Genomic DNA, 23,415 nt, shown 5'->3' on the forward strand with positions numbered 1-23,415 from the left:
TGGGTGGAGGGGTCTCACTGGACCTCTTGGCTCCTCTTCCCAATGTGGCCATGTTGAACATCTTCCCTCCTGTTTTTCTAACTGTCCTATTGCAGGTGGGGGCACAGCCTAAGTTGCTGGGGTTGCCAGCACCTTGCTCTGACCAGAACAGCTTCAGGACCGTTTTCATGCATATGTAGGCCCTGCGGGTGTTGGGTTAATGCTGGATGTCAAAGCCCTCCACTCCTCTGCGCCAGCTTCCCTGTACCTCAGACAGGGAGTGTGATAAGGTTAGCGTCTGGCATATGGAGGCGGTCAATAAGGTTAGTAATTTCTATTACACTTATCACAGAAGTTAGCAACTTTTCTCTGAACATTTAAGTATAAATACGAATTACCATCCAAAGGCTAAGTCGGCAGTTGGCTGCTCAACAAAGTTCAGATTCAGATCAAGGCAGACGAGCAAACAGCGAGGCCAGGAAGGACTGCTGGGTACACTCCCAGCTCTCCCGCATGTGTGGGCAAAGCAGGTGCATCTGTGGTGTACTTATCTGGCGGACCGTGAGTGGTGGATAATTAACATTCAGAGCCGTTGGTATTTTACAGATCTCATGGTGTGAATTGGACGGAGACTGAGGTCATGTCAAAATGCAGAGGTTAGAGGACAATTTGTGGAAGTTTGTTCTGTCACGTGGGGGCCAGGGATCAAACTCAGCTTTAGCAGCAAGCACCTGTACCCACTGGGCCATCTTGCTGGCTGGGACTGGTCGTCTGTAAACACATAGTGGATCGACCCACTAAGGAAACCACCTGCCGTATGCTTCTGAATCCAGCTGGAGAGCTGCTTGTCCATTCAAGGGGTGTTCCGTTTGTACTGACTAGCTTCCAGCTACCATGAGCCTAAGGGGGGCTTAACCACTGCCTCACTCCTCCCTCAGAGAGGAATCCTTAACTGCCATTAGGGGGTTAGGGGTGCCTGGGGGTGAAAGGGCTGGCAGCAGGGGAGACGCTCTAGGCCCTAGAGTCTAGCGGGGTCGAACTAGGACCCGCGTAGAACCTGGGAGGTATTTCCATACTGGGTTCCACTTATGAATCATCTGGAGTGCATTTGTTCACACTGAGAAGAGCTACAGTGAGCTGTCAGGTTGCTCAGTGTGTAACAGGAGTAATAGCAGGCAGCCAGAGCCTAACAAAGGGCAGAGCTGGGAGAAATCAGGCCAGAGGCCTTTTCCTGGTCAGACTTGGGCCTGGAGCCACGATATGAGAAGTCTACTAGGAAGTCACTGTCCTATCTTTATGAAGGGAGAAATCCCAGCACTGGAAGGAACCAGGAAGCAGCGGGCCAGAGAAGACAGAGTGAATCAACTAGAAAACCACAGGTCACAGGTCCCCAGGCTGAGGACCAGGGACGAGAGAGATGGCTCAGTGTGTTAAGTCAAAACAGCAGGCCCTACCCACGGGCCACGCCTTTATTCACCCTGACAGCTATAGAGCTCCAGGTGGGTTCCATAGGGTCCAGCCAGGGCAGAGAGGAAGCGCAGGGCACCACTATCTGGGCCTGGATGGACTGACACCACTGACAGATATGTACCCCGGAATGAGGCTGCAGCCTCCACTGAGGCCACCAGCAAGCGGGCTGGGCCATGGGCCGAAAAGGTGGGGTGCTTGGAAACCATTTTGGAAACAAAAAATATAGCTGAACAGAGTGGATCTGCCCAGTGCACCCCACAGAAGTCAACAAATCTATGTTGTTTCCTGGCCTCAGCAGCCAACTGGAGAGTTACTTTCCACCCATGGAGGTATTCTCAGGATTCTTTAGGGGTCCCACCCTCCCACTAGCTTGACTGGGCATGGAGGTGGGGACTTGGAGCAAAGAAGAAACTGCGAGCCAAACGGTGACCTCTCCTGCACAGTGGTGGCTGAACTGGTGTTTTCTCTTACCCATGGCGCTCAGTAATACCTTGTGTTCTTGATGCTGCAAATACTTTATTTTAAACACATTTGTCAAGAGATGGCATTACGGTCAGTATAAATTAGAAACTAACCTCCCACTCCCAGACCATCCTCCGCAGGTCTGGCCTTTAACTCTCAACACTCCAGCCTCAAACTCCTGGGTGCCTCGCTGACAAGTCTGTGCCACCACGCCCAGCCTAGTCTTTTTTGTTATGGAATTAGGATTCAAGTGCACATCATCTCTGACTACAGTATGCTTAAGGTGTCTCTGGCTGAGCAAGTCTGGGAAACTCTGAAATTTCAAACCCATTGCAGGTTTGCTGAGAAGGGAGAAGTGGGGTGAGGCTTGATCTAGTTGTGTCCTCCTTCCTGGCACTCCTGTGGTCCTCAGCACCATGGCCCTTTCCAACCATGAACACAGGCCCCTCCAGGACCTGTCTGCTCTAGCAGCAGTAAGCACTGGGCTTCACGTATGCCTGAGCATGGGCACCTGCATACCCTCCCTATTCTGACTCCTCTGGGATAGCTTCTTCATGCTCTGGGCTTTCCCAGTGGAGCGGGCTTACACCAGAGTGTAAGCTGTGGGTCCTCCCACCTCAACTGCTTCCATTACTCATCTTCCTTTACTTGCTTCTCTTCTGTAAATATGTCTGCCTCGCTGATGACACCTAGAGGACCAGGCCTGAAGCCGCATTGGCCACAGCAACCCAGGAAGCCGCTGCATTGGCCACAGCGGCCCATTGCAAGTGCTGGAAAGCACACTCCCCTCAAGCAGCAACCACAGTGACCCATCCTCCCTTGTCGGACAAAGGTGAAGGCCAAAGTGCCAGCAGGGACCTAGACACCCAGGAGCACTAGAAAGCGCTGCCCTTGTTCCCAGTGAAATGCCACTTACTTCCTCCACTGCTGTCTATAAAGGAGCAGGAGAAAAGCCACAGGACAGAGGACATTCACAGTTGGAGCCAGGACTGAGCTCCCGACCACACACCAGTTCTCTCATGTGGTGACACGGTGTTCCCAAAGCTCTTCCAGTAGCTGTCAGGGAGACAGGCCCCAAGCCTCCTATCTGTGAGACTGGGACTCCTTCCTTCCCGGATCAAAAGGCAAAAGCATTGTTATCAAACTGGGTTTTAAACCTCGGGATGGGATGCCTGTTTTTCCTTAGTAAAATGAGATGGGCATCAACACTCTGGTGTAGGCCCGCTCCACACTGTAACGAAGATGGACAGCATTATAAACTTCAGGGCTGGGTGACAGCACTCACGTGCTGGCTGCTCACAAACACCTGTTAACTCCAGTTTTAGGGGATCCAATGCCCTCTTTGGATCTCTACACCAGGCATGTATGTCGTGTACACACATACATGCAGTAAAACAGTCATACATACAAAAATAAAAACAAATCTTTAAAAAAAAACTCAACTTGAAACTCTTGAATCCTAAATCCTTGACACAGACAAGCCCCACCCACAGAGCCTCTCACCCAGCATGAGTTACTGAATCTTGTGTTGGGGAGTATTAGTTTCAGGTGTGTTACTTTTGTTTATGCTGTGGAACATTTGTTTAATGACGCAAAGATGTGTTGCTTTTGTTTAACTCTGTGAAGCTGGGATTCTTTGCCTGTCTAAAACACTTGATGGTCCAATAAAGAGCTGAACGGCCAATAGTGAGGCAGGAGCAAGGACAGGAGGGGTGGAAGGCAGAGAGTAGGAGAAACAAGGAAGAGGAGGAACAACAAGAGAACAAGGGGGGAGGATGTCAGGGTCCAGCCACGGAGGAAGAGTGAAAGAATGAGATACACAAGTAAGAAAAGGAAAAAGCCCAGAGGCAAAAAGTAGTTGGAATAATTTAAGAACAGTGGGCAAGAAACAACCCCAGCCAACTCCAGGCATTACTAATAATAGCCTCCGTGTGTGATTTATTTGGGAGCTGGGTGGTGCCCCCCAAAAAAAGCCAAGAATAAAACATCACACAACATTTTGGTGCCCCACATTGGGTGCCAATTGTTCTCCCTCTTTTTTTTTTTTTTAACTTGTTGCTGTCTTTTAATCCACAGCTGTCTGAATCATAAACTGCAGCTCCATGGCTATCAGCAGTGGTTAGGCCATGAGGGCAGCAGCCTGAGGAATTCTGCAAGGAGCTCATAGCCTCACCTTCTCGTCTGTCCAAAAGCCCTGGTGCTTCTCCTTGCCCCTCTTCCCTTCCACCTGGCTCCTACCTACTACCTGTCAGCAGGTGAATTTTATTTAATCAAACACATCTTTGCATTATTAAACAAATGTTCCAGAGCATCAATAAAAGTAGCACACCTTAAAATAATATTTTACATCTTGGTCTGAGGATTGGCTGGACTCTGAATTAGAAAACAGAGTTACATTGATGAAGCTGTGAGCCCCACCTCTGTGTCAAGAATTTGCAGGCTTCTGAGGACCTATAAGAGCCAGAACTGCATCACCAGACAGAGCTATGAGCACAGTTCAGAAGCTGTGAGTGACTCAGGTCTTCAGTGGCTGTCTATTCCAGATACAGAAAACTGACTGCCCACATACAGAGGCTTAAAATACAAACATGAGGTTTTTATTTTTTCTTTGTTGCAGAGAATAAATAGCCACATATGCTATATGCCCATTATAAAAGCATTTCTAAAAATGTCACTGGAACCAACAGTAGTTTTTTGACTATAGATAGTAGACAGCAGGTCATTTTATTTAACTTTTTTGAACACTTGGATCAAGCAACTTTAAAAAAAGACTGAGCTTAAAAACCTCATCAAGTGTTATCTTTTTTGGTTACACTAAAAATCATCAGGTTTTAACTTATTTTATTTCAGAAGAGATCTTTCTGTTATAAAAATTACCCCCAAACTCACAAAAACCTAAACTGACATTAAAAAGTTGGTCCTTGTCCCATCACAGGAATCACTCAGGAGAATGTGAGGAGAGGGAAGGAGTACCTGGCCAGGCAAGGGCCCTCCCAGCATGCACGCTGGGCTTCCCATGTGACCAGTGGGAGTTCTGCCACGGGAGCAATGTTCAGTCATCCAAGCCTATGTTTCTGAACAGGTAGGACATGGACTCTCCGTTGTGAATGCGGCGGATGGCTTCTGAGAGGGTCATGCTGATGTCCACGGTTTTGATCTTGGGGCACTGGAGCTTCTGGATTTCATGTGGGATGGTGTTGGTGACCACCACCTGTGAGTCACAAGAAACAGAGCATCAGACGCCAAGCAGCTTCAGGGCTGGGGTGTGACTCATGGCAGAGTGTATGCTTGGTGTGTGAAGGTCTGGGTTCAGCCCCAGTACTTCAACAGAACAGAACAGAATAGAACAAAGCCAAACCTGGAAAACAGAGCAAATCTAGCCAATGTCATGGCTTCATCTGCAGTTCACCCTGCTGGGGGGCCTGTCATCCCCCACAGCGTCTGAGGTTTACCGTGTCCAGGACCTGCTCTTTCCCACAGCTCCTGCTTCCATTAGGGCAAAGCTGCTCAAGCTTCAAGATCTGATGATCTCATTCCTATCAGTGCAGATTCAGCCCATATGATGCCGACAAATGTTGGGAAAAATGTGGAGAAACGGGAACTCCTGTTCTCTCCTTCCCAACTGTGGGGAGACCTGACTCCTGAAAGGTGTCCTCTGACTACACGAGCACCCACATTCACATGCACGACATACAAAACAGATACAGATTAATTCTAAAAGATGTAAACAAACCAAGCTTCCAACGACTTAGGAAGAGATAGCATGTAGCACAGCCCACTGCAGGGCATTTTTCAGGCATGGAGACTTAGTACATGTTGAAAACACTATGTCTAGTCACAGACGACCAGTGTGAAATGGGCACATGGGCAAATCCACAGAGAAATAAAGCAACGGTAACTAAGAAGGCATGTGCAATAAGAGCTCATAGGGGATGTTTCTTCTTAAGTCAGCTGCGTGCCCAGCACACAACTGGAGCACTCTAAACATCACTGTAAGTCATAACTGAATCAGGTCATACCTCATTCAAATGGGAAAGCACCACAGTAAATAAAATGCAAACACAATCAACTTTTCATCTACCCCCCAACCCCCGTTTTTAATTTTTTTTTTTTTTTTGAGACATGATCTCATTCTGTAGCCCAGACTGATATAGAACTCATGGCAAGCCTCCTGTCTCAGCCTCTCCAATGCTGAGATTAAAGTCACAAGCTACCCTATTGGTTTGCATCTTCTCTTCTTACTGAGAATGAGCTAGTACTTTTTCTCTCTGTTAAGGATTCAGGCAGTCAGTACCCAGGCGGCCCAGTGACGGCCAGCACTACTACCTCATCAATGGCAGACTCTTCAATTAGCCGGGGGGCATCAGAGGATAACAAGCCGTGAGTTGCCATCACAAAGATCTTATATGCTCCTCTTTCCTTCAGGGTCTCTGCTGCAGCAAGAAAACTGTCCACATCGTCAATGATGTCATCCTGTCAAATCAAAGATGGAGCAAAAGGCACATCAACACTTGTAAAGACAGGCTGGACAAGCAGGAAGAAGAAAGAAGAGTCAGGGCACCTACGGTTCAGTCTCGACAGAATGTTCCTGCGCCTGCACCCCCACAGCCCTTCTAGGCTTCTCACACAAGTCACCTCCCCCACAGCACCTGCCACTTGCCAGGGAGCTCCTGGCACACTCAAGGCCCTGGGAGGTGGGGAGGTCTGTGGGATGACTTTGAAATACACAGGAAAGCTTTTTTTTGGATGCTTTCAACTCTGAGTAATGGAACTACTTACTTTAAAGGCTTCCCCAAGCACTTTCTTATACTTTCTTACTCTCTGTATGGGAAAACGTGACATGGTGGGTTTGTCTGACTTGGGGTCTTATGTGGTTCAGGGTGTTCCAAAGGCCTGTGCTCAAGTGATTCTCCCACCTTAGCTGGGAGTACATACAAGCCCACACCACTGTGTCCAGCTAAGCAATTTCTCTGAAAAACTCAAGTATATTTACTTATTTGTATATATGTATGGGTGCATGAGTACCGTATCACATATGTAGAGGTCAGAGATTAAAATATGTTCAAAGCCAGTCTGGTCTACAGAGTGAGTTTCAGGACAGTCAAGACTATGTAGAAAGACCTGTCTTTAGAAAAAACATTTTTTAAGAGTATAATGGATGTCAGCTAGCTTAACAGTTCTTTTGTATTACATTTTTTGTGGATTTGCTCCTGTATTTGTGTGTACACTGGGTGGGAGCACATGCCGTAGCATGCACCTATTACTCAACCACTGTTGAGCAAGATGCAGAGTCTTAGCAAGGGTGTCTACTGCTGTGATGAACATCATGACCAAAGCAACTAGGGGAGAAAAGGGTTTATTTCAGCTTACAGTTTCACAACATAGTCCATCAGCAAGGGAGTCAAGGCAGGAACTTGGAGGCTGGATCTGGTGCAGAGGCCACGGAGGGGTGCTGCTTACTGTGCTTACTGCTTGCTCAGCCTGCTTTTTTATAGAACCTAGGACCACCAGCACAGGGATGGAACTACCCACAATCGGCCCCCATAAATCACCAATTAAGAAAATGCACCACAGGCTTGCACACAGACCAGTGTAGTAGAAGCATTTTCTCAGCTGAGGTTTCCTCTTCCAAAATGACTCTAGCCTGTGTTAAGAGGACATAAAAACTAGCCAGCATATGGAGGAAGCATGGTCAAGAGCCTACAGGACAGGTTTTCATTCTTTTTGTGAACCTATAATTACCTCAAAATAAAGTGCCGGTTTTTAAATTTGGGGTTTGTGCATATGTGAATATGTTCCATGTATTTGAATGCCGGCAGCTTTTGTGCAAGTCAGAGGACTTGTGAAAGCCCCAGGTACTGTTGTTATCCACTTTCCACTTTGTCTGAGACAGGGTCTCTATTTGTTGGTACATATGCTGACTCAGGAGCTTCTGGGAGGGAATTCTGTCTTTGCCTGCCACTCCCCACAGAAGCACTGAGGTTAAAAATGTATGACCTGGTTTTATGGTGTTCATGTCATGAGGTAAGCACTTTGAACCATTTATTGATAGTGTGCATGTGAGCATGTGTGAACGTATGAGTACACATGCCATGGCATGCACGTGGAAGTTGGAGAACAACCTATGGTCATCAGTTCTGCCTTTCAACAACTGCACATGCTCTAGGGATTGGACTCAGGCCATCAGGCTTTACTTGCCGAGCTACCTCGGCTGGTCCTTGTTTGTTTTTTAAAAGCACAAGGCTGGAGAGATGGCTCAGAGGTTAAGAGCACTGACTATTCTTCCAGAGGTCCTGAGTTCAATTCCCAGCAACCACATGGTGGCTCACAACCATCTATAATAAGAGCTGGCACCCTCTTCTGGTCTGTAGGCACACATGCAGACAGAACACTCTGTATACATAATAAATCTTTAAAAAAGCACAGCGAGTTGAGGCTTACAGTACAAACTTGTAATTCCAGCTTCTAGAAAGGCTGAGGCAGGAAGACTATGAGCCAGAGTCCTGACTGAAATGAAGAACTAGTTCAAGGCCAGCCTCAGCAACTCTGCTCCAGAATAAACAGGGCTGGGGATATAGTTCAATGCTAGACATTTGTCTAGCACAAACAGAGCCATAGGTTCAACCCTTAGTACTAGAGAAAAAAGAAAAACAGATTTGCTATGACAGCTGCCATGCTCGATCTGCACCTTCCACCACTACCTTTGTGTCCATGAAACAACCTTGGGATGACATATGGGAGATGTACCTGAAAAGGGTACAAACAAAACCACTAAACAACAGGAAAAAGTACAAGGCACCAGTGATGGGGTGTAGGAGCCTGTTATAGCACTTTCAAACCCAGTGACTCCAGTCATCCCCACTAAAAGCTCTTGGATGACGCACCAGGAAATGGATGCAAGGATGCTCAAAGCAATGTTATTGGGAATTAGAAAAAACTGTCTGGAAACCAGGGAGATGGGCCAGCAGGTGACTCAACTGCAAACGAGCCTGACACCAAGTGTGATCCTCGAGACCCATATGGTGGCAGGGGATAAGTGACTCCCACAAACTGCTCTTTAACCTTCACATGCACATATGTCTACATACATATACTCCCAGATAAACATAAGGAAAAAAAGAAAGCTGTTCAATGCAGAGAACAGATGCATCTGCTGTGTTGTAACATAGCACAACATTCAGCAGCGAAGACTGAAGTACCACTAACCACATAGTCAACCACAGGATGGACCAAGTCATCATGTGAACACACACGCTATTTATAGGAACACGCAAGCTTCCATTTTAAAAAAAAAATGTATATGAGTGTTTTGCCTGTGTGTTTTGGATCCCCTGGAACTAGAGTTACAGACAACTGTGCGCTGCCATGTGGGTGCTGGGAAATGAACCCGGGTCCCCTGTAGGAAGAGCAAGTGTACTAACCACGGAGCGGCCTCTCCAGCCCAGTGTCAGGCCTTTCACACTTAGGAATAGTACCCTTGATATACTGTAAAGTTCAGGAATGTCATGAATGGGAGCTCTGGGGAGAGAAGAGACCAGGAAAAGCCTAGGAATGCTCTTGGCCCCTGGTCCCACACTCTCTACTCAGGGAGCAGTGAGCTGCAGGTGTCTGATCCATTCTTCAGTCTACCATTTATATGTGTGTATAAAATAATGTTTGAATTTTGGGTTAGGTATCAAAACCAAGTCCTTAATGAACTACAACCCTTACTGCCCATCTGTGTTTAAAATGTTAATCAACTTGGTCCCTTACTTTACCCATAAAAATAACAACTCTCAAATTATGGAAATAAACAGCTGTGCCATATTCAGGTAACTATACAGACTGTCTATTTACCCCCCCCCACCCTTTGGTTTTCCAACACAAGGTTTCTCTGTATAGCTCTGTTCATCCTGGGACTTGCTCTGTAGAGCAGGCTGGCCTCATAGAGATCCTCTTGCCTTTGCTTCCTGAGTGTGGGATTAAAGGTGTGCACCACTGCCTGGTTCCTGAGTGTGGGATTAAAGGTGTGCACCACTGCCTGGTTCCTGAGTGTGGGATTAAAGGTGTGCACCACTGCCTGGTTCCTGAGTGTGGGATTAAAGGTGTGCACCACCACTGCCTGGTTCCTGAGTGTGGGATTAAAGGTGTGCACCACTGCCTGGTTCCTGAGTGTGGGATTAAAGGTGTGCACCACCACTGCCTGGTTCCTGAGTGTGGGATTAAAGGTGTGCACCACTGCCTGGTTCCTGTGTTTTTCCTTCAACTATTACCATTTTTCTGTTTGGGGCCCAAATTAACATACAGCACAAAGCAGCAACCAACGTGATACTTACCTGGCCACACCGCCCCCATAGTCTTTATGCACACAATTACAAGTAAGACAACAGAGTGACGATGGTAACAATAAAAGAGAACTACGTACCACAATGATGGCAATCCTTCCTCCGACGTCACCAACAACTGTGATTGGGGGCTTTTCTTTAGGAATCAGCACTGGTTAGAATGAAACACACACCTCAGTGCCTATGCTCAAAGGTAGAACAAAGACTTAAAAGGTTTTAAGTAGTTAATGTCACAGGTCATGGTGGCGCACACCTTTAATCCCAGCACTCAGGAAGCAGAGGCAGGTTGATCTCTGAATTTGAAGCCAGCCTGGTCTACAGATAAGAGTTCCAGGACAGCCAGGGATACACAGAGAAATCTTGTCTTAAAAAACAAAAACAAATTAATGTTTTATGAAAAATTCCCAATACTTAGGAGGGAAAGGAACTCCCTCAATTGATGGTGGACTATAAAATTCCCAGGTAGCATGAAGCCCAATTAATATTGCCTAAAAAAAGGAACAAGTCAAGGACATCCCATGCACCATTGCTGCCCAGGATTACGTTGGGTATGTGAGCCAAGGAAAGAACAAAAGGCATCCGGATCAGAGGGGAGTCCTGAAACACCTCTAACAGATGGTGCGTCTCTGTTACAGAACACCCCAAGAAATCCTGAAGCACAGCCCAAGCTAGCACAGGACTCTGCCATCTGCAGGGTTCCAGTTCAAATCTCAATTGTCCCTCATAGGCTTGTGGTTTGAATGACTGGTCCCTAGCTGTGGCACATTGAAGCTGGTGGAACATTTGGAAAGTGAGGCCTGGCTGAAAGAAATATGTTAGCAGGAGCAGACCTGTAAGGGCTATACCCAACCCTGATTACAGTCTAGTACTTTCTGCTTCCCAGGCTGCAGCTATGCGAACTGTCACAACCTGATGCCACTGATTAAGACTCACCCCACCATGCATTCCCTACATTGTACAATGAACTCGCTGACACTGTAAACCAAAACCAAACCTTCCCACCCTTAAGTTGCCTCTGTCATGTATTTTATCAAAGTGACAATAAAAGGGATAAATCCACGCAGAGAGCCTGGTGTTTCTTCTTCTGATGGTGAGCAGTGACTATTCCAAAGTTGAATTACAAACCCCAGGCTGTGGATATGGCTCAGCAGTTAAAACACTTGCTGTGTAAGTGGCAAACATGAGAACTGGAATTCAGGTCCCTAGAACTCACATAAACATTAGGTGGGTGTGGCAGCCCATGTGTAATTCCAGCAATTGGAAGGTAAAGACAGGGATTTCCTGGACCAAGCTAGCTGGCTAGACTATCTGTACTGGTGAGCTCTGGTTCAAGTGAGAGATACCCCAACTTAATACATAATATGGAGAGCAAATGAGGAAAACTTTGAATGTTAACCTTTGGGCTCTACATGAACACAGAAACATGCGCTCTCTCTCTCTCTCTCTCTCTCTCTCTCTCTCTCTCTCTCTCTCTCTCTCTTTCTCATATATACACATATCACATATATCTACAAAATAAAGGGGAAACAATATACATATGCACATCTTTCTCTCTCTCTCTCTCTCTCTCTCTCTCTCTCACACACACACACACACAAATAAGGGAGAAAAAGCAATCTTGCATGTATAAGTATTCAAGCAATAAAACATATGGGGATAACTTTAACCAAGGAATTAAGAATATCTGAAAACTAAAAGGTGGCTTCAAGAAATGAAAGAAAACAAGATTCTTTGACATTACATCAAATACCAAACAACAAATGAAAATATAAACTGGACTTCATTAAATTAAACTTTTTGTACACCAAAGGACACTTATCAAGACAGAAAAAAGAACTCCCGGGATGAGACAGTATTTAAACACTGTCTCTTTGGTGAGAGTCTGGTATCATTCAACTTGATAACAAAAGCCGAACAACCAATTAAAAATTGGCAAAAGGTGTGAATAGACATTTCTCTAAGCAGCAGATACAAAGAGCCTGGCACAGACACTACCTGACAGTACTAGTCACTGGAGAAACACAACCACAGCGAAAGGCCATTCACACCCACAAAATGGCTGGATTTTTAAGAAAGTTTAATTTTGGAGAGATTGGAGCCCTCATGTATTGCTGATACAGAATGGAACAGCTGGTGCCTTGCTGTCTTCAAGAAGACCTGGGTTTTGTTCCCAGCATCTACATGGCAGTTCACAATCATCTGCTAACTCTAGTTCCAGGGAGTCTGATGCCCTCTTCTGGTCTCTGGGGTTAACAAGCCTGCAAGTGAGTTTTGTGGGTTTTGTTTTTTTTTTTTTGTTGTTGTTGTTTTTAAAGAAGTGATGCAAGCCGGGCGATGGTGGAGCACGCCTTTAATCCCAGCACTCAGGAGGCAGAGGCAGGCGGATCTCTGTGAGTTCGAGACCAGCCTGGTCTACAGAGCTAGTTCCAGGACAGGCACCAAAGCCACAGAGAAACCCTGTCTCGAAAAACCAAAAAAAAAAAAAAAAAAGTTAAACATGATCAACAGGTTGGCAAGCAGTTCCTAGGTATACAGCCAAAAGAAAGGAAACCTGATGTCCACAGAGAAATTCAGCCATGAATGCACACAACAGTGGCAGACACAAAAATGACAGGCACAGCCTAAATTTCTACCAAATAACAGACATCTACTATGTGACACAGTAGCATGCCAGGACCATGGGCTTCCTGACTTTGCTCCTCCATTCTGGTCAGGCTCCCTCCCTGCCCCAGCTCTCCAGAAGACACAAACATTAAGTCATGATAACATCTCTGGGCAGTGCCACTCTCCTCTTAGATCTTAAAAGATGATCCCAGGTGTAATGGTCTGTCCTGTCCCTTTAAGAGACAAGCCCTGCCCACCCCCACCTACCTCTACCACCAAGGCACTTCTGTTTCTCTCCCTTCTCCCCACCCCGTTTCTCTTTCACTCTCTCTCTGCCTCTCTCTGCTCTTCCCCTTTTCCCCTTTCACCCCCCCCCATAACCCACTAAATAAATATCCAACCTCACTCTTCATGGTGTGCTTATCTGTCTCAGTCTCTCACCCACAGCGTGGCTCCCTGCCTGGGACCCGGCTGCCTTTGTGGCCCGCCTTGGTCTCATGGTCTGCTGCCCACTGCTGCCACTTGAAGACCTGCAGCATTTTTTACTTAAACCATAACATTGTCTATTCCACTTTGTATTCTGGAAGCATATACTTAATCAACAGGAAAAGGAGGGTGGATTAAAGCTAGAGAAAAAACTGCTTCAGAATGACACTCCGAGTTTCACTCATTTCTGTATAAGATGATATTTATATAAGACTTGGGACTTTTGAGTTGTTACTAGAACCAAGTCAAGACTTAATTGGAGTCAGGCAGTGGTGGTGCATGCCTTTAATCCCAGTACTTGGGAGGCAGAGGCAGGTGGTTTTCTGTGAGTTCAAGGTCAGCCTGGTCTACAAAGCTAGTTTCAGGATAGGCTCCAAAGCTACACAGAGAAACCCTGTCTTGAAAAACAAAAAAGGTTTAACTGGAATAAACTTTTAGGGCTATTGGCTGGAATGATACATGATATATTTTGCATGTGAGATGGACATGGGTTTAGAGGCTAAAAAGTGAAATGCTGTGCTCTGACTGTTACAAGCTACTGCAGTAATTTAGGAGTTGGGTTGTTACACCTTGCATTTGATATAACATAATACTGAACGGGTTTGTGCATAAAGAAGCCTCCTGCCTATGCCAGTATGCATTGAAAAGACAGATGCATACAGCTCCCCGAGGTACAGCAGAAGTCTAAACTGCAGAACATTTTTCTAGTCTTTCCTAAATGTGGGAAGCTAACAGGTACCATAATTCAACTAGAAAGGGTATTATCAGTTTTTGCCAACTCAAAAAGTTAAGAAAGAGACTAGGAAGACGATTCAGGAAGTAAAGCGCTTGCATGAGGACTGAGTTTGGGTCCCCAGCACCTACATTAAAAATAAATAGATCTGGGTGTAATGGTGTGTACTTGTAATTCCCAGGTTGGAGAGGGTAAGACAAGGGGCCCCTAAGGCTTGCTGCCTAACCAGTCTAGACAACAGGTGACTCCAAGCCAGTGAGAGACCTTGTCAAAAAACAAACAAAAAGGGCTGGAGAGATGGCTCAGAGGTTAAGAGCATTGCCTACTCTTCCAAAGGTCCTGAGTTCAATTCCCAGCAACCACATGGTGGCTCACAACCATCTGTAATGGGCTCTGGTGCCCTCTTCTGGCCTGCAGACATACACAGACAGAACATTGTATACATAATAAATAAATGAATATTAAAAAAAAAAAGATGGAAAGCACTGAGAAAAATAGCTAACATGGATCTCTGGCTTCCACGTGTATGTGTAGCTGCAAATATACATGAATGTGCATGTGAACACACACACCAAAGAGAATCCATGGGCTGCAGAAGTGGCTCTGTGGATAAGAGCACTGGGTATTCTTCCAGGACCTGAGCTTGGTTCCTAGCACCCAGGTGCTCATAATATCCTGTGAGTCCAGCTCTAGGGCATCTGATGCCACTTTCTGTACTTGCACACATATGGCATACACATAAAAACCAAAAATAAATATAAAAAACTAGTAATAATTTTAAAAAGAGAATTTATATTAAAATAGCCACTCTACAAATTCAAGCAGCTCAGAGAAAAGTGACAAAAAAAGTACTTGTGGACACTTACTTGGGATCTCCAGGCTGGGGTGGATGGCAGCTACACTCCTGACCATGGGCGGGGAGTGCCGGCCATCCACCAAGTCAGACTCAGCATCCTGTGCTTCTCCATGGATCACTGCAATTCCCAGTCGCAGACGCTCTGCAAAAGATTGTGCCCTGCAAAGAACAGCAGATCAAAAACCACACAAGACCTCGGCCTGTTGAGGTCTGGGAAAGACACCAAAGGACATAAGCAAAATGTCTCTCCCAAAGGAGTAATTACAAAAGAAAATGACTGCCGGGTGGTGGTACACACCTTTAATTACAGCACTTGGGAGGAAGAGGCTGGTAGATCCCTGAGTTCAGGGCCAGCTTGGTCTACAGAGTGAGTTCAAGGACAGTCAGGGCTACACAGAGAAACCCTGTCTGGAAAAACAAAAACCCCAAACTAAAGCTAACCAATCAAACAAAACAAAAGAGAATAGCCACTTAAGACTCAGGAAGGATGAGCGTAGAACCTACAAACGAGCTGCTCTCATCAGCCAATGAGAAGCTGAGTGTCAAGGAGCCGCCTTGAAGCCTCAAGTTTCCTTTCTTGCACTTGCTAATACTATCTGCGAGACTTCTCTGAGAATCAATCATATGAAACAAAGTCCATTAAGCAGTATTTAAAGCACTACATATTAATTTTTTAAAGCTTTATGAAGGTACAATGAGAACACAAGAAACTACATACTCCAAGCATACAACTTCACAACCTCTGAGAGATCTGTATATTGCTGCTTATCTATTTACTTATTCATAGGAAATGGAATTAGTTCCATTTCCCATTTAAAATTTTTTATTAAGGATTTTTATTTTACTTTTTTTTTGGGGGGAAGGGGTTTTGAGACAGGGTTTCTGTTTTAGTTTTGGAGCCTGTCCTGGAACCCACTCTGTAACTAGGGTAGCCTTAAACTTAGAGATCTACCTGCCTCTGTCTCCCAAATGCCGGGATTAAAGGTGTGCGTGCCACCATTGCCTATTTTACTTTTAATTATATGTACAGATGTGTCTGTCATGGATATATGCACATGAGTGCAGTTGCCTGTGGAGGTTAGAAGAGGGTTTTGGATCCCTGGAACTATCCTCTGTACCCGGTTGTGAGTTACTTGACATGGCTGCTGGGTTTGGACAGAGTCTCACTATGCAGAGCAGGCTGTCCTGAAATTCAAAGCGATCCTCCTGCCTCTGCCTCCCAAGTGCTGAGATTAAAGGCGTGCGCCCAGCATATATATGGACTTTTACAAGTTTACTAAAGTGACTGTTAGTCCTGATATCATTTTCCAAAGTCCATCAGGTTTCCTATGTGAGTGAAGAAGTCATCACTGCATCCACACACATTTTGATTGTTTACCTGCACAACCCAGAACCTCAGTACCATCTGAATACAAATGAAAGAACAGACACTTTCGTCTTATTCTAGAACTGGGGGGCAGCATCAGTTTTCAACACTGAGAAGTCAGCTCTAAGGTTTTTTCGAGACAGGGTTTCTCTGTGGTTTTGGAGCCTGTCCTGGAACTAGCTCTTGTAGACCAGGCTGGTCTTGAACTCACAGAGATCCCCCTGCCTCTACCTCTCAAGTGCTGGGATTAAAGGCGCGCGCCACCACCGCCCGGCCTAGCTCTAAGGTTTTTACAGATCTTTACATGAAGAAAAAGTTCCCTTCTATTTTTAGTTTGCTTAAGCTAGATTGTCAAATCTTTGAATCTGAGATAATTATGTGGCTTCTCTTTTTTTGTTCTTTTAACATGACATTCACAGACCTTTAATAGCTGCCACACCAACCTCAGGCTCCTGAGACAAACTCAAAGGGCATGATGTGTTCATCTTTTGTACACTGTTAATTCAGTTTGCTACCATGGTGTTTTAGAACTTTCCCTCTTGGTTCACTTAAATCAGCTATCAGTAATGAAGCCTCAGAATTAGGTGAAAGCATCTACTGATCACTGACCATTTTTTCTGGAAATGTTTATAAAGTTAGCATTCACTCTCCCATAAATATGTCACAGAATCTACCATAAACATCTGGATCTCACTGGGTGTGGTGGTTCATGGGCACAATCCCATGGAGACTAAAGCAGGAGGAATGATTTAAATTCAAAGCCAATATGAGCTACAGAGAAAGACCTTGTCAAAAAAAAAAGATACAGTTTATATGACTTTAATCGTTAACAAAAAATTGTTTTGATATGTCATATGTATGCAGTGCCTACGGAGGCCAGAAGAGAGTGTTGGATTCCCTGGAACTGGAATTTGAAATAATTCTTGGCCACCTCTTCTGTATTTTTTTTAAATACATATATATATATATTTATTTAATTTTACATGTGTGAATGCTTTGCCTATAAGTATGCATGTGCACAGGTGTGCTTGGTGCTCAAAGAGGCCAGTGAGCTTCCACTGTGAATAAAAACCAGGTCCCCTAGAAGAGCAGCCAGTGCTTTTAACTGAGCCATCTATCTCTCCAGCTCCAACTTTAGTAATTTTAAACTCAGACCTTCTTTAAAGCTCAGAATGTCCATTCTGTCGTCTCCTGGTGGAGTCCCTAGCTGACCTGGGCTTAGCAGCCTTCTTGATGCTGCTGTGTGTTCTGCTGGTGGCTGACAGGGAGGGTGAGACTGCTGACCATCCCTGAGGACACACTCACTTCTCCTAACAGTTACTGTATTTTGAAAGAAACCCTGCTACTTAGCTCACACCCTCCTGAAGAAGTGACCTTTCCTCCTTTTGAGGGTGATGACCTTCCCATGAGAGCAGGCCTCTCCACAGAGGAAAGGAAACAGAAAAAGCACTTGCTGCAGAGCCCCAGTTCCTACTTTATGGATGTGAAATGCCCGGGATGCTATAAAATATAAAATCCCCATGGCTACTTCACTGTACTGTCAGCCTACAGGCGAGAAGGCCTGGCTGATGGAAGGATGCTCCTTCAGGAGGAGCAGCACCGCAGCACACGACTCAAGATGACTGGGAACCATCCCAGGAAACACACTGTAGGAAAAAAAATGGAATAACCTTTTCTCATGAAAGACCGTCCTTATTCCTGGGAGTGCGCGTCTCCCCGGCTGTCAGGGGTCAGCACAGCCACTCAGCTTTCATTTGCTCACTTTCCCATGGTCTGTCACTGTCCTGGTCTGCTTTCTGCTGCGGTGACAGACTATGACCTAACTCAACTTCTTGATCACAGTCAACACTGAGGGCCAAGACAGGAACTCAAGCAGAGACCTCAGAGGAACGCTGTTTGCTAGTCTGCTCCTCAGAGCTTGCTCAGTCCACTTTCTTATACAACTCGGGACTACCCGCCTAGTAGTAGTACCACCCACAATGAACTGAACTCTCTCACTAACCAAGAAACTGCCCCACAATAACCCAAAAGGAAATTTAAGGGGGCAATTCCTCAACTGAGGTCCCCTCTCCTCAGGTATCTATAGTTTGTCAAATTAACAAAAATTACCCTGCACAGCCATGTTATCTTTAACTTCAAATCCCACCCTCTTCCACTCACTGCTGTGCACCTGCCTCAGTAGGTCCCTGACCACGCATTATACCCATCCTCCCTCCCCACTGGGTCAGACCCCAATTACATAGGACCCAGCAATTCTAGTCTTACTTTTCCAGCACCACTAACAATTAAAAACAGGCTTTATCCACAAGCTCACAATAGCTAGAGGGAAACAAGGGGAAGGGAGAGACCTTCTCAGTCTCAGGGGTAACACTTAGATGACATCAGGAGCCAGGCTAGGAAACAGTTCCCCCAGGGTGGGGAGGGAAGGGGAGGCAGAAACTCCCTGGTACAGCATTCGCACTGCTCCACACTTGAGAGAAGTGCTGCTACAAGGCTAGTAATCACTCTAGGACATCTAGACTCAGGCTCAGTCACTGTCAAGGTACATTTTTATAGAGACATAATGCCTCTTTCAGTAGAAAGTGTGATATCACTGTAACACACGCACCTTAATTGTCCTGTGACACCTAAGTCACCTGTTGGCTTGGTCCTATCGAGAAGTGAATTCATATTTCTAAGGGAAATATGAAGAACCTGTGCCAGACAGTTAAACATAAAAGGTGATCTGTATGTGTCATCTGTGTGAGCTCAGAGAAAAGGGCTGAGTCACATAGGGAGAACCTTTTATTAGGAATTGCCGAATACCCCAATATTTATGATTTGGTATTGGGGGTTACGGTGTGGCTCAATGGCAGAGCACTTTCTGACCTGTCTGATGCTGAGTTCCATTCCCAACACCAAAATAACAGCAGCAGTAATAAATTAAAAAGCTGACATCACGTCAGCTGTAGTCACTGTCCCAGCTGTCATAAGCACCACACAACATACACAGAAAAACCTCCAGGACTGGCGCTAGGTGAAGAAAGCATGCCATAGGTCATTTCCTTGCCATGGCAAATCCACAAAGGCAGACAGACAAGCATGTCTGCTCAGGGGAGTCTGAGGAGAAGGATGGCTTCATTTCTTAATGGCCACAGGGTGATTTTCTACGGTACTAAAGTCTTGAAGAGTGACAGGTGGCATTTGTCGTTACTGTAAATGCACTATAAAAGCTATGAACTGTGAAAAGATTCCAGTCCTTCCAGACTCTTGGGGTTTGCATCGCGAATTGAACTTTACCAGATACTGAAAGCATCAGAAAACCACTTATTTCTGTATTGAATATGGAGATACTTTGCTTCTTGCCTAGTTTCAGCAAAAAGACCTATTTATTACTTTGCACTAGGAATTATATAATTTATAGATGATTTAAAGGTCATAGGAGCAGGGCTGGAGAGATGATGACTCAGCAATAAGGAGCACTTGCTGTCCTTGCAGAGGATCCAGCTTCAGTTGCCAGCACACACTAAAGTTCAAAATCAGCTATAACTACAGTTCCGGAATCTGATGCCTCTTCTGGCCTTCATGGACATCAGCCATATATGTGGTGGTGGGCACACACACACACATGCAGACAAAACACTCGTATACATTAAAATAAAATAAATCTTAAAAAAAAATCATAGGTGGAGAGCTGGATATGGTAGTATGTTTTTAGTCCTAGCACTTAGAGGCAGAGTCAGAAGAATCTCTGTGAGTTTGAGGCCAGCCTGGTCTACAGTGAGATCCTGTCTCAAGTGGATGTGCATAAGTTACATGGAAAAAATATATCGTCCTTCCATACTAATAATAGTACCTGGTTCCTTCACACCACCTTGTTTGTCTTTTTAGTAAAAGGACTATATTATTTATTATACTGCATTAGGATATGTGTGTATGTATGTATTCTAGAAATCCACTGAACTAAGGCATTTGACTAGAAAATGATTTTAGTTTCTTTCTTTTTCTTCTTGGCAAATAATTTTTACAGAGTTTGAATCCTGTGTGATTTTGTGCTTTCCCTCTCTGGGGCAGTGTTTTTCTAGAAAGGCATAGTTATTGGTATGTGGAAAACCTTCCAACCAAAACCAGTTTGCTGTAGTTTATCATCAAGCTACCATATCCTTGGCAAAACCTGGCTTGCGCTATAGACTCTGAGCTGCTTTAGAGTGCTTCTGTTTTGTAAATGTCATTTTTCTGCACACACAAACACATGGCCTGTCAGCTGGCTACAAGTCTGCTAATAAGTCACTGAGTTCTTTGAAGATGAGGCAATAAACAAAGTAGGTTAAGTCAGGTTTTTAAAAATTACATTTATTAGGCCGGGCGGTGGTGGCGCACGCCTTTAATCCCAGCACTTGGGAGGCAGAGGCAGGCGGATCTCTGTGAGTTCGAGACCAGCCTGAGCTAGTTCCAGGACAGGCTCCAAAACCACAGAGAAACCCTGTCTCGAAAAACCAAAAAAAAAAAAATTACATTTATTGCCAGGCATGGTGATGCACGCCTTTAATCTTAGCACTTGGGAGGCAGAGGCAGGTGGATCTCTGTGTGGTCCAGGACAGCTAAGGCTGTTACACAGAGAAATCTTCTCTCAGAAAAACAAAACAACCCCCCTACAAAAAAGAACCAAAACACTTATTTATTTAAAATGGGTTAGGGATGTATGGAGGTCAGAGAACAATTAATGGGAATTGGTTTTCTCTTTGTACCATGTAGGTCCCAGGGACTGAACTCAGGTTAAGCATCAGGCTTGGCAGCAGATGCCTTTACCTTCTGAGACATCTTACCAGATCCCTCAAGTAGGACTTTATTGACAGATCTGGAGACTAAGAGTAGATGCACTAGGTCAATATTCCTCAGATGGGATGACTTTGGTTAAGAAATATGACTGGCAGATTCTAAAATATCTACGTAACAGGTAGGTGGCAGCATAATACTAAATTAACCAATGGAAGAAAAATAAGGGGGACTAGGGGAATCACTGCAGTCTGACCTGGACAATGGGATTCAATGGAGACATCCTAAAGACATGACAAGAGAGGCCATGCAGTCCCACCTACCTCTTGGCTGAAGCTGGAGACTTGGCCACGATGACTGCATTCCTATAATCTGGAATCTGTGGCAGACAAGAGGCCAGGGATTACTACCCTGTCTCAAAGAGGCTATTCCAACAACCAACAAACATGAACATTCCAGCAGACTCAAAACTGTCATTTGGTTACTTAGAAGTTTCACCAAAAAAGAAAAATTCAAAGTAAAATCTCCCTTTGGAAAACAAAGATAAAAATGTTCTCAATATAAATTTACCTATATATAAAAACCCAGTACCATAGTACAAATGTGCTCTTCAAAAGCTCACAGAGGTTGTTCCGTCAGTCAACTGACTGCTGTACAAGAGTGATGAGCCAAACTTGGCTCCCCAGCACCCTCATAAAAGCTGGGTATGGCAGCCTGTGTTGTAATCCAGCGCTGGGATTAGGGGAGTAGGCAGATCTCTAAAGCATACTGGCCTAATCTAGCTAATCAATGAACTCCATGTTCAGTGAGAGGCCCTCACAAAGCAAGGTGAACTGAAGAAGACACTGAACACTGACCTCTGGCCTCCACATACATGTGCACCCACATCAACATGTGCACATGCAAAAATGCATACTTCACACCCACGCCCTACAACAAAACAAAAACAATTAACAGAAGCAAACCAGGTGTGGCGGTGTGGGTCTATGATCCCAATTACCCAGGAGGCTGGGTTTTAAGAGCTGCATGGTGTGAACCTGTCTCAATAAATAAAGTATTTTCACGAATCCCACATTGAACGTAATTTCACAATACAAGGATGACATTCACTGAACCTGAATCCAAATTCATGTCATATTCCGAAATACTGTGGTTTAAACAGGTGACAAACACAATGTAGTCATAGTCACTCCATGCTAAGGAAAGCCATTTGTGAAAGAACAGTCAACCTAGTGCTACTTAAAAAAAATACGATAAAAGTCCCTCCAAACAAACAATGCAAGCAACAGACAAGTGTGGCAGCACCTTTAATCCCAGCATTCAGTGGGCAGAGGCAGAAAGACCTCTGTGCATTGAGAATAGCCCGGTCTACATAGTAAGATTTGTCTCCAAACAAACCAATCAACCAACCAACACATGACTTACAAGAAAAATCAAGTTAACTAGAGCAAAGTGAGGTAGTACATAACCATAAGCCAAGCACTCAGGAGGTAGAGGCAGGAGGATCAGGAGTTCAAGCCCATTCACTCTTGGCTATGTAGTTTGATGCCAGTCTATGTTACACGAGATTGTCTCAAAAAAAAAAAACAAACAAACAAATAAACCAAAAAAGCAAACAAATAACCAGCCACTTTGGGAATCTTTTCACTGTTGAAAAACTAAGTACTTAATGTTAATGATGATTAGAGAAGATGTCATTGTGTCTGTATGCACAGAGCGGAACCATTTTTAAGCTGAACAGCAGTTTGCGGTTTCTGACTTCATCTCGGCAGTATTTTCTTTTTTTGGATTTTTCGTAGCTTTTGGTTCCTGTTCTGGAACTAGCTCTTGTAGACCAGGCTGGCCTCGGACTCACAGAGATCCCCCTGCCTCTGCCTCCTGAATGCTGGGATTAAATACGGCCGGCTCGGCAGTATTTTCAAACTATAGTCTTAAAACATAACCAACTCATTAAGTGCCATTGTTCCACTGAAGACCATTCCCATTGCTGTTTCCTCACAATAACATGGCAGTTGGATGTTGCAAACTGGTTCTCTGGTAGAGCATCCAGTTCTCTTAACAGCTGAGCCATCTCTCTATCCCAGTACTAAATTTTAACACAGGTGGCTGAACCATCCAAAGCCCTGCTAGATAGCAAGCATACAGTAAGTGAACAAAAAATGCTGGCTACTGTTCTCAGGCAAGAAGGCAGAAAAAAAATATCCATTTAGGTGTTCTGTTCCAGTCAGAAGTCTTTCTGAACCATCCCGTGCACTTCACTGCCTCATAATACCACACCCTGTCAAGAGACAGTAAAATAGCCAACAAAGTCATTAGTGAAACCAAAGGACTCTAATAAAAACAAGCTCTCTCTTTAGAAGGTAAAACAGGAAATCTTATA

At 44.9% G+C, this 23,415-nt stretch overlaps 1 protein-coding gene across 5 annotated transcripts in view; it reads right to left on the reverse strand.

The window, feature by feature from the left end:
• Positions 1-4,492: 4,492 nt before the first annotated feature.
• Prpsap2 (phosphoribosyl pyrophosphate synthetase associated protein 2) overlaps positions 4,493-23,415 on the reverse strand; it is a 38,689-nt gene continuing 19,766 nt past the window's right edge. For all 5 annotated transcript variants that reach the window (XM_057775387.1, XM_057775384.1, XM_057775385.1 and 2 more), the window contains 5 exons: positions 21,359-21,414; positions 14,925-15,073; positions 10,316-10,386; positions 6,238-6,384; positions 4,493-5,122 (listed from right to left, as the gene is read on the reverse strand). In XM_057775387.1, the coding sequence (XP_057631370.1) occupies positions 4,964-5,122; positions 6,238-6,384; positions 10,316-10,386; positions 14,925-15,073; positions 21,359-21,414 (582 nt within the window). In that variant the 3' untranslated portion in view covers positions 4,493-4,963. The remainder of the gene's footprint in view (positions 5,123-6,237; positions 6,385-10,315; positions 10,387-14,924; positions 15,074-21,358; positions 21,415-23,415) is intronic.

This window comes from Chionomys nivalis, chromosome 7, assembly GCF_950005125.1.
Source record: "Chionomys nivalis chromosome 7, mChiNiv1.1, whole genome shotgun sequence".
NCBI lineage: Eukaryota > Metazoa > Chordata > Mammalia > Rodentia > Cricetidae > Chionomys > Chionomys nivalis.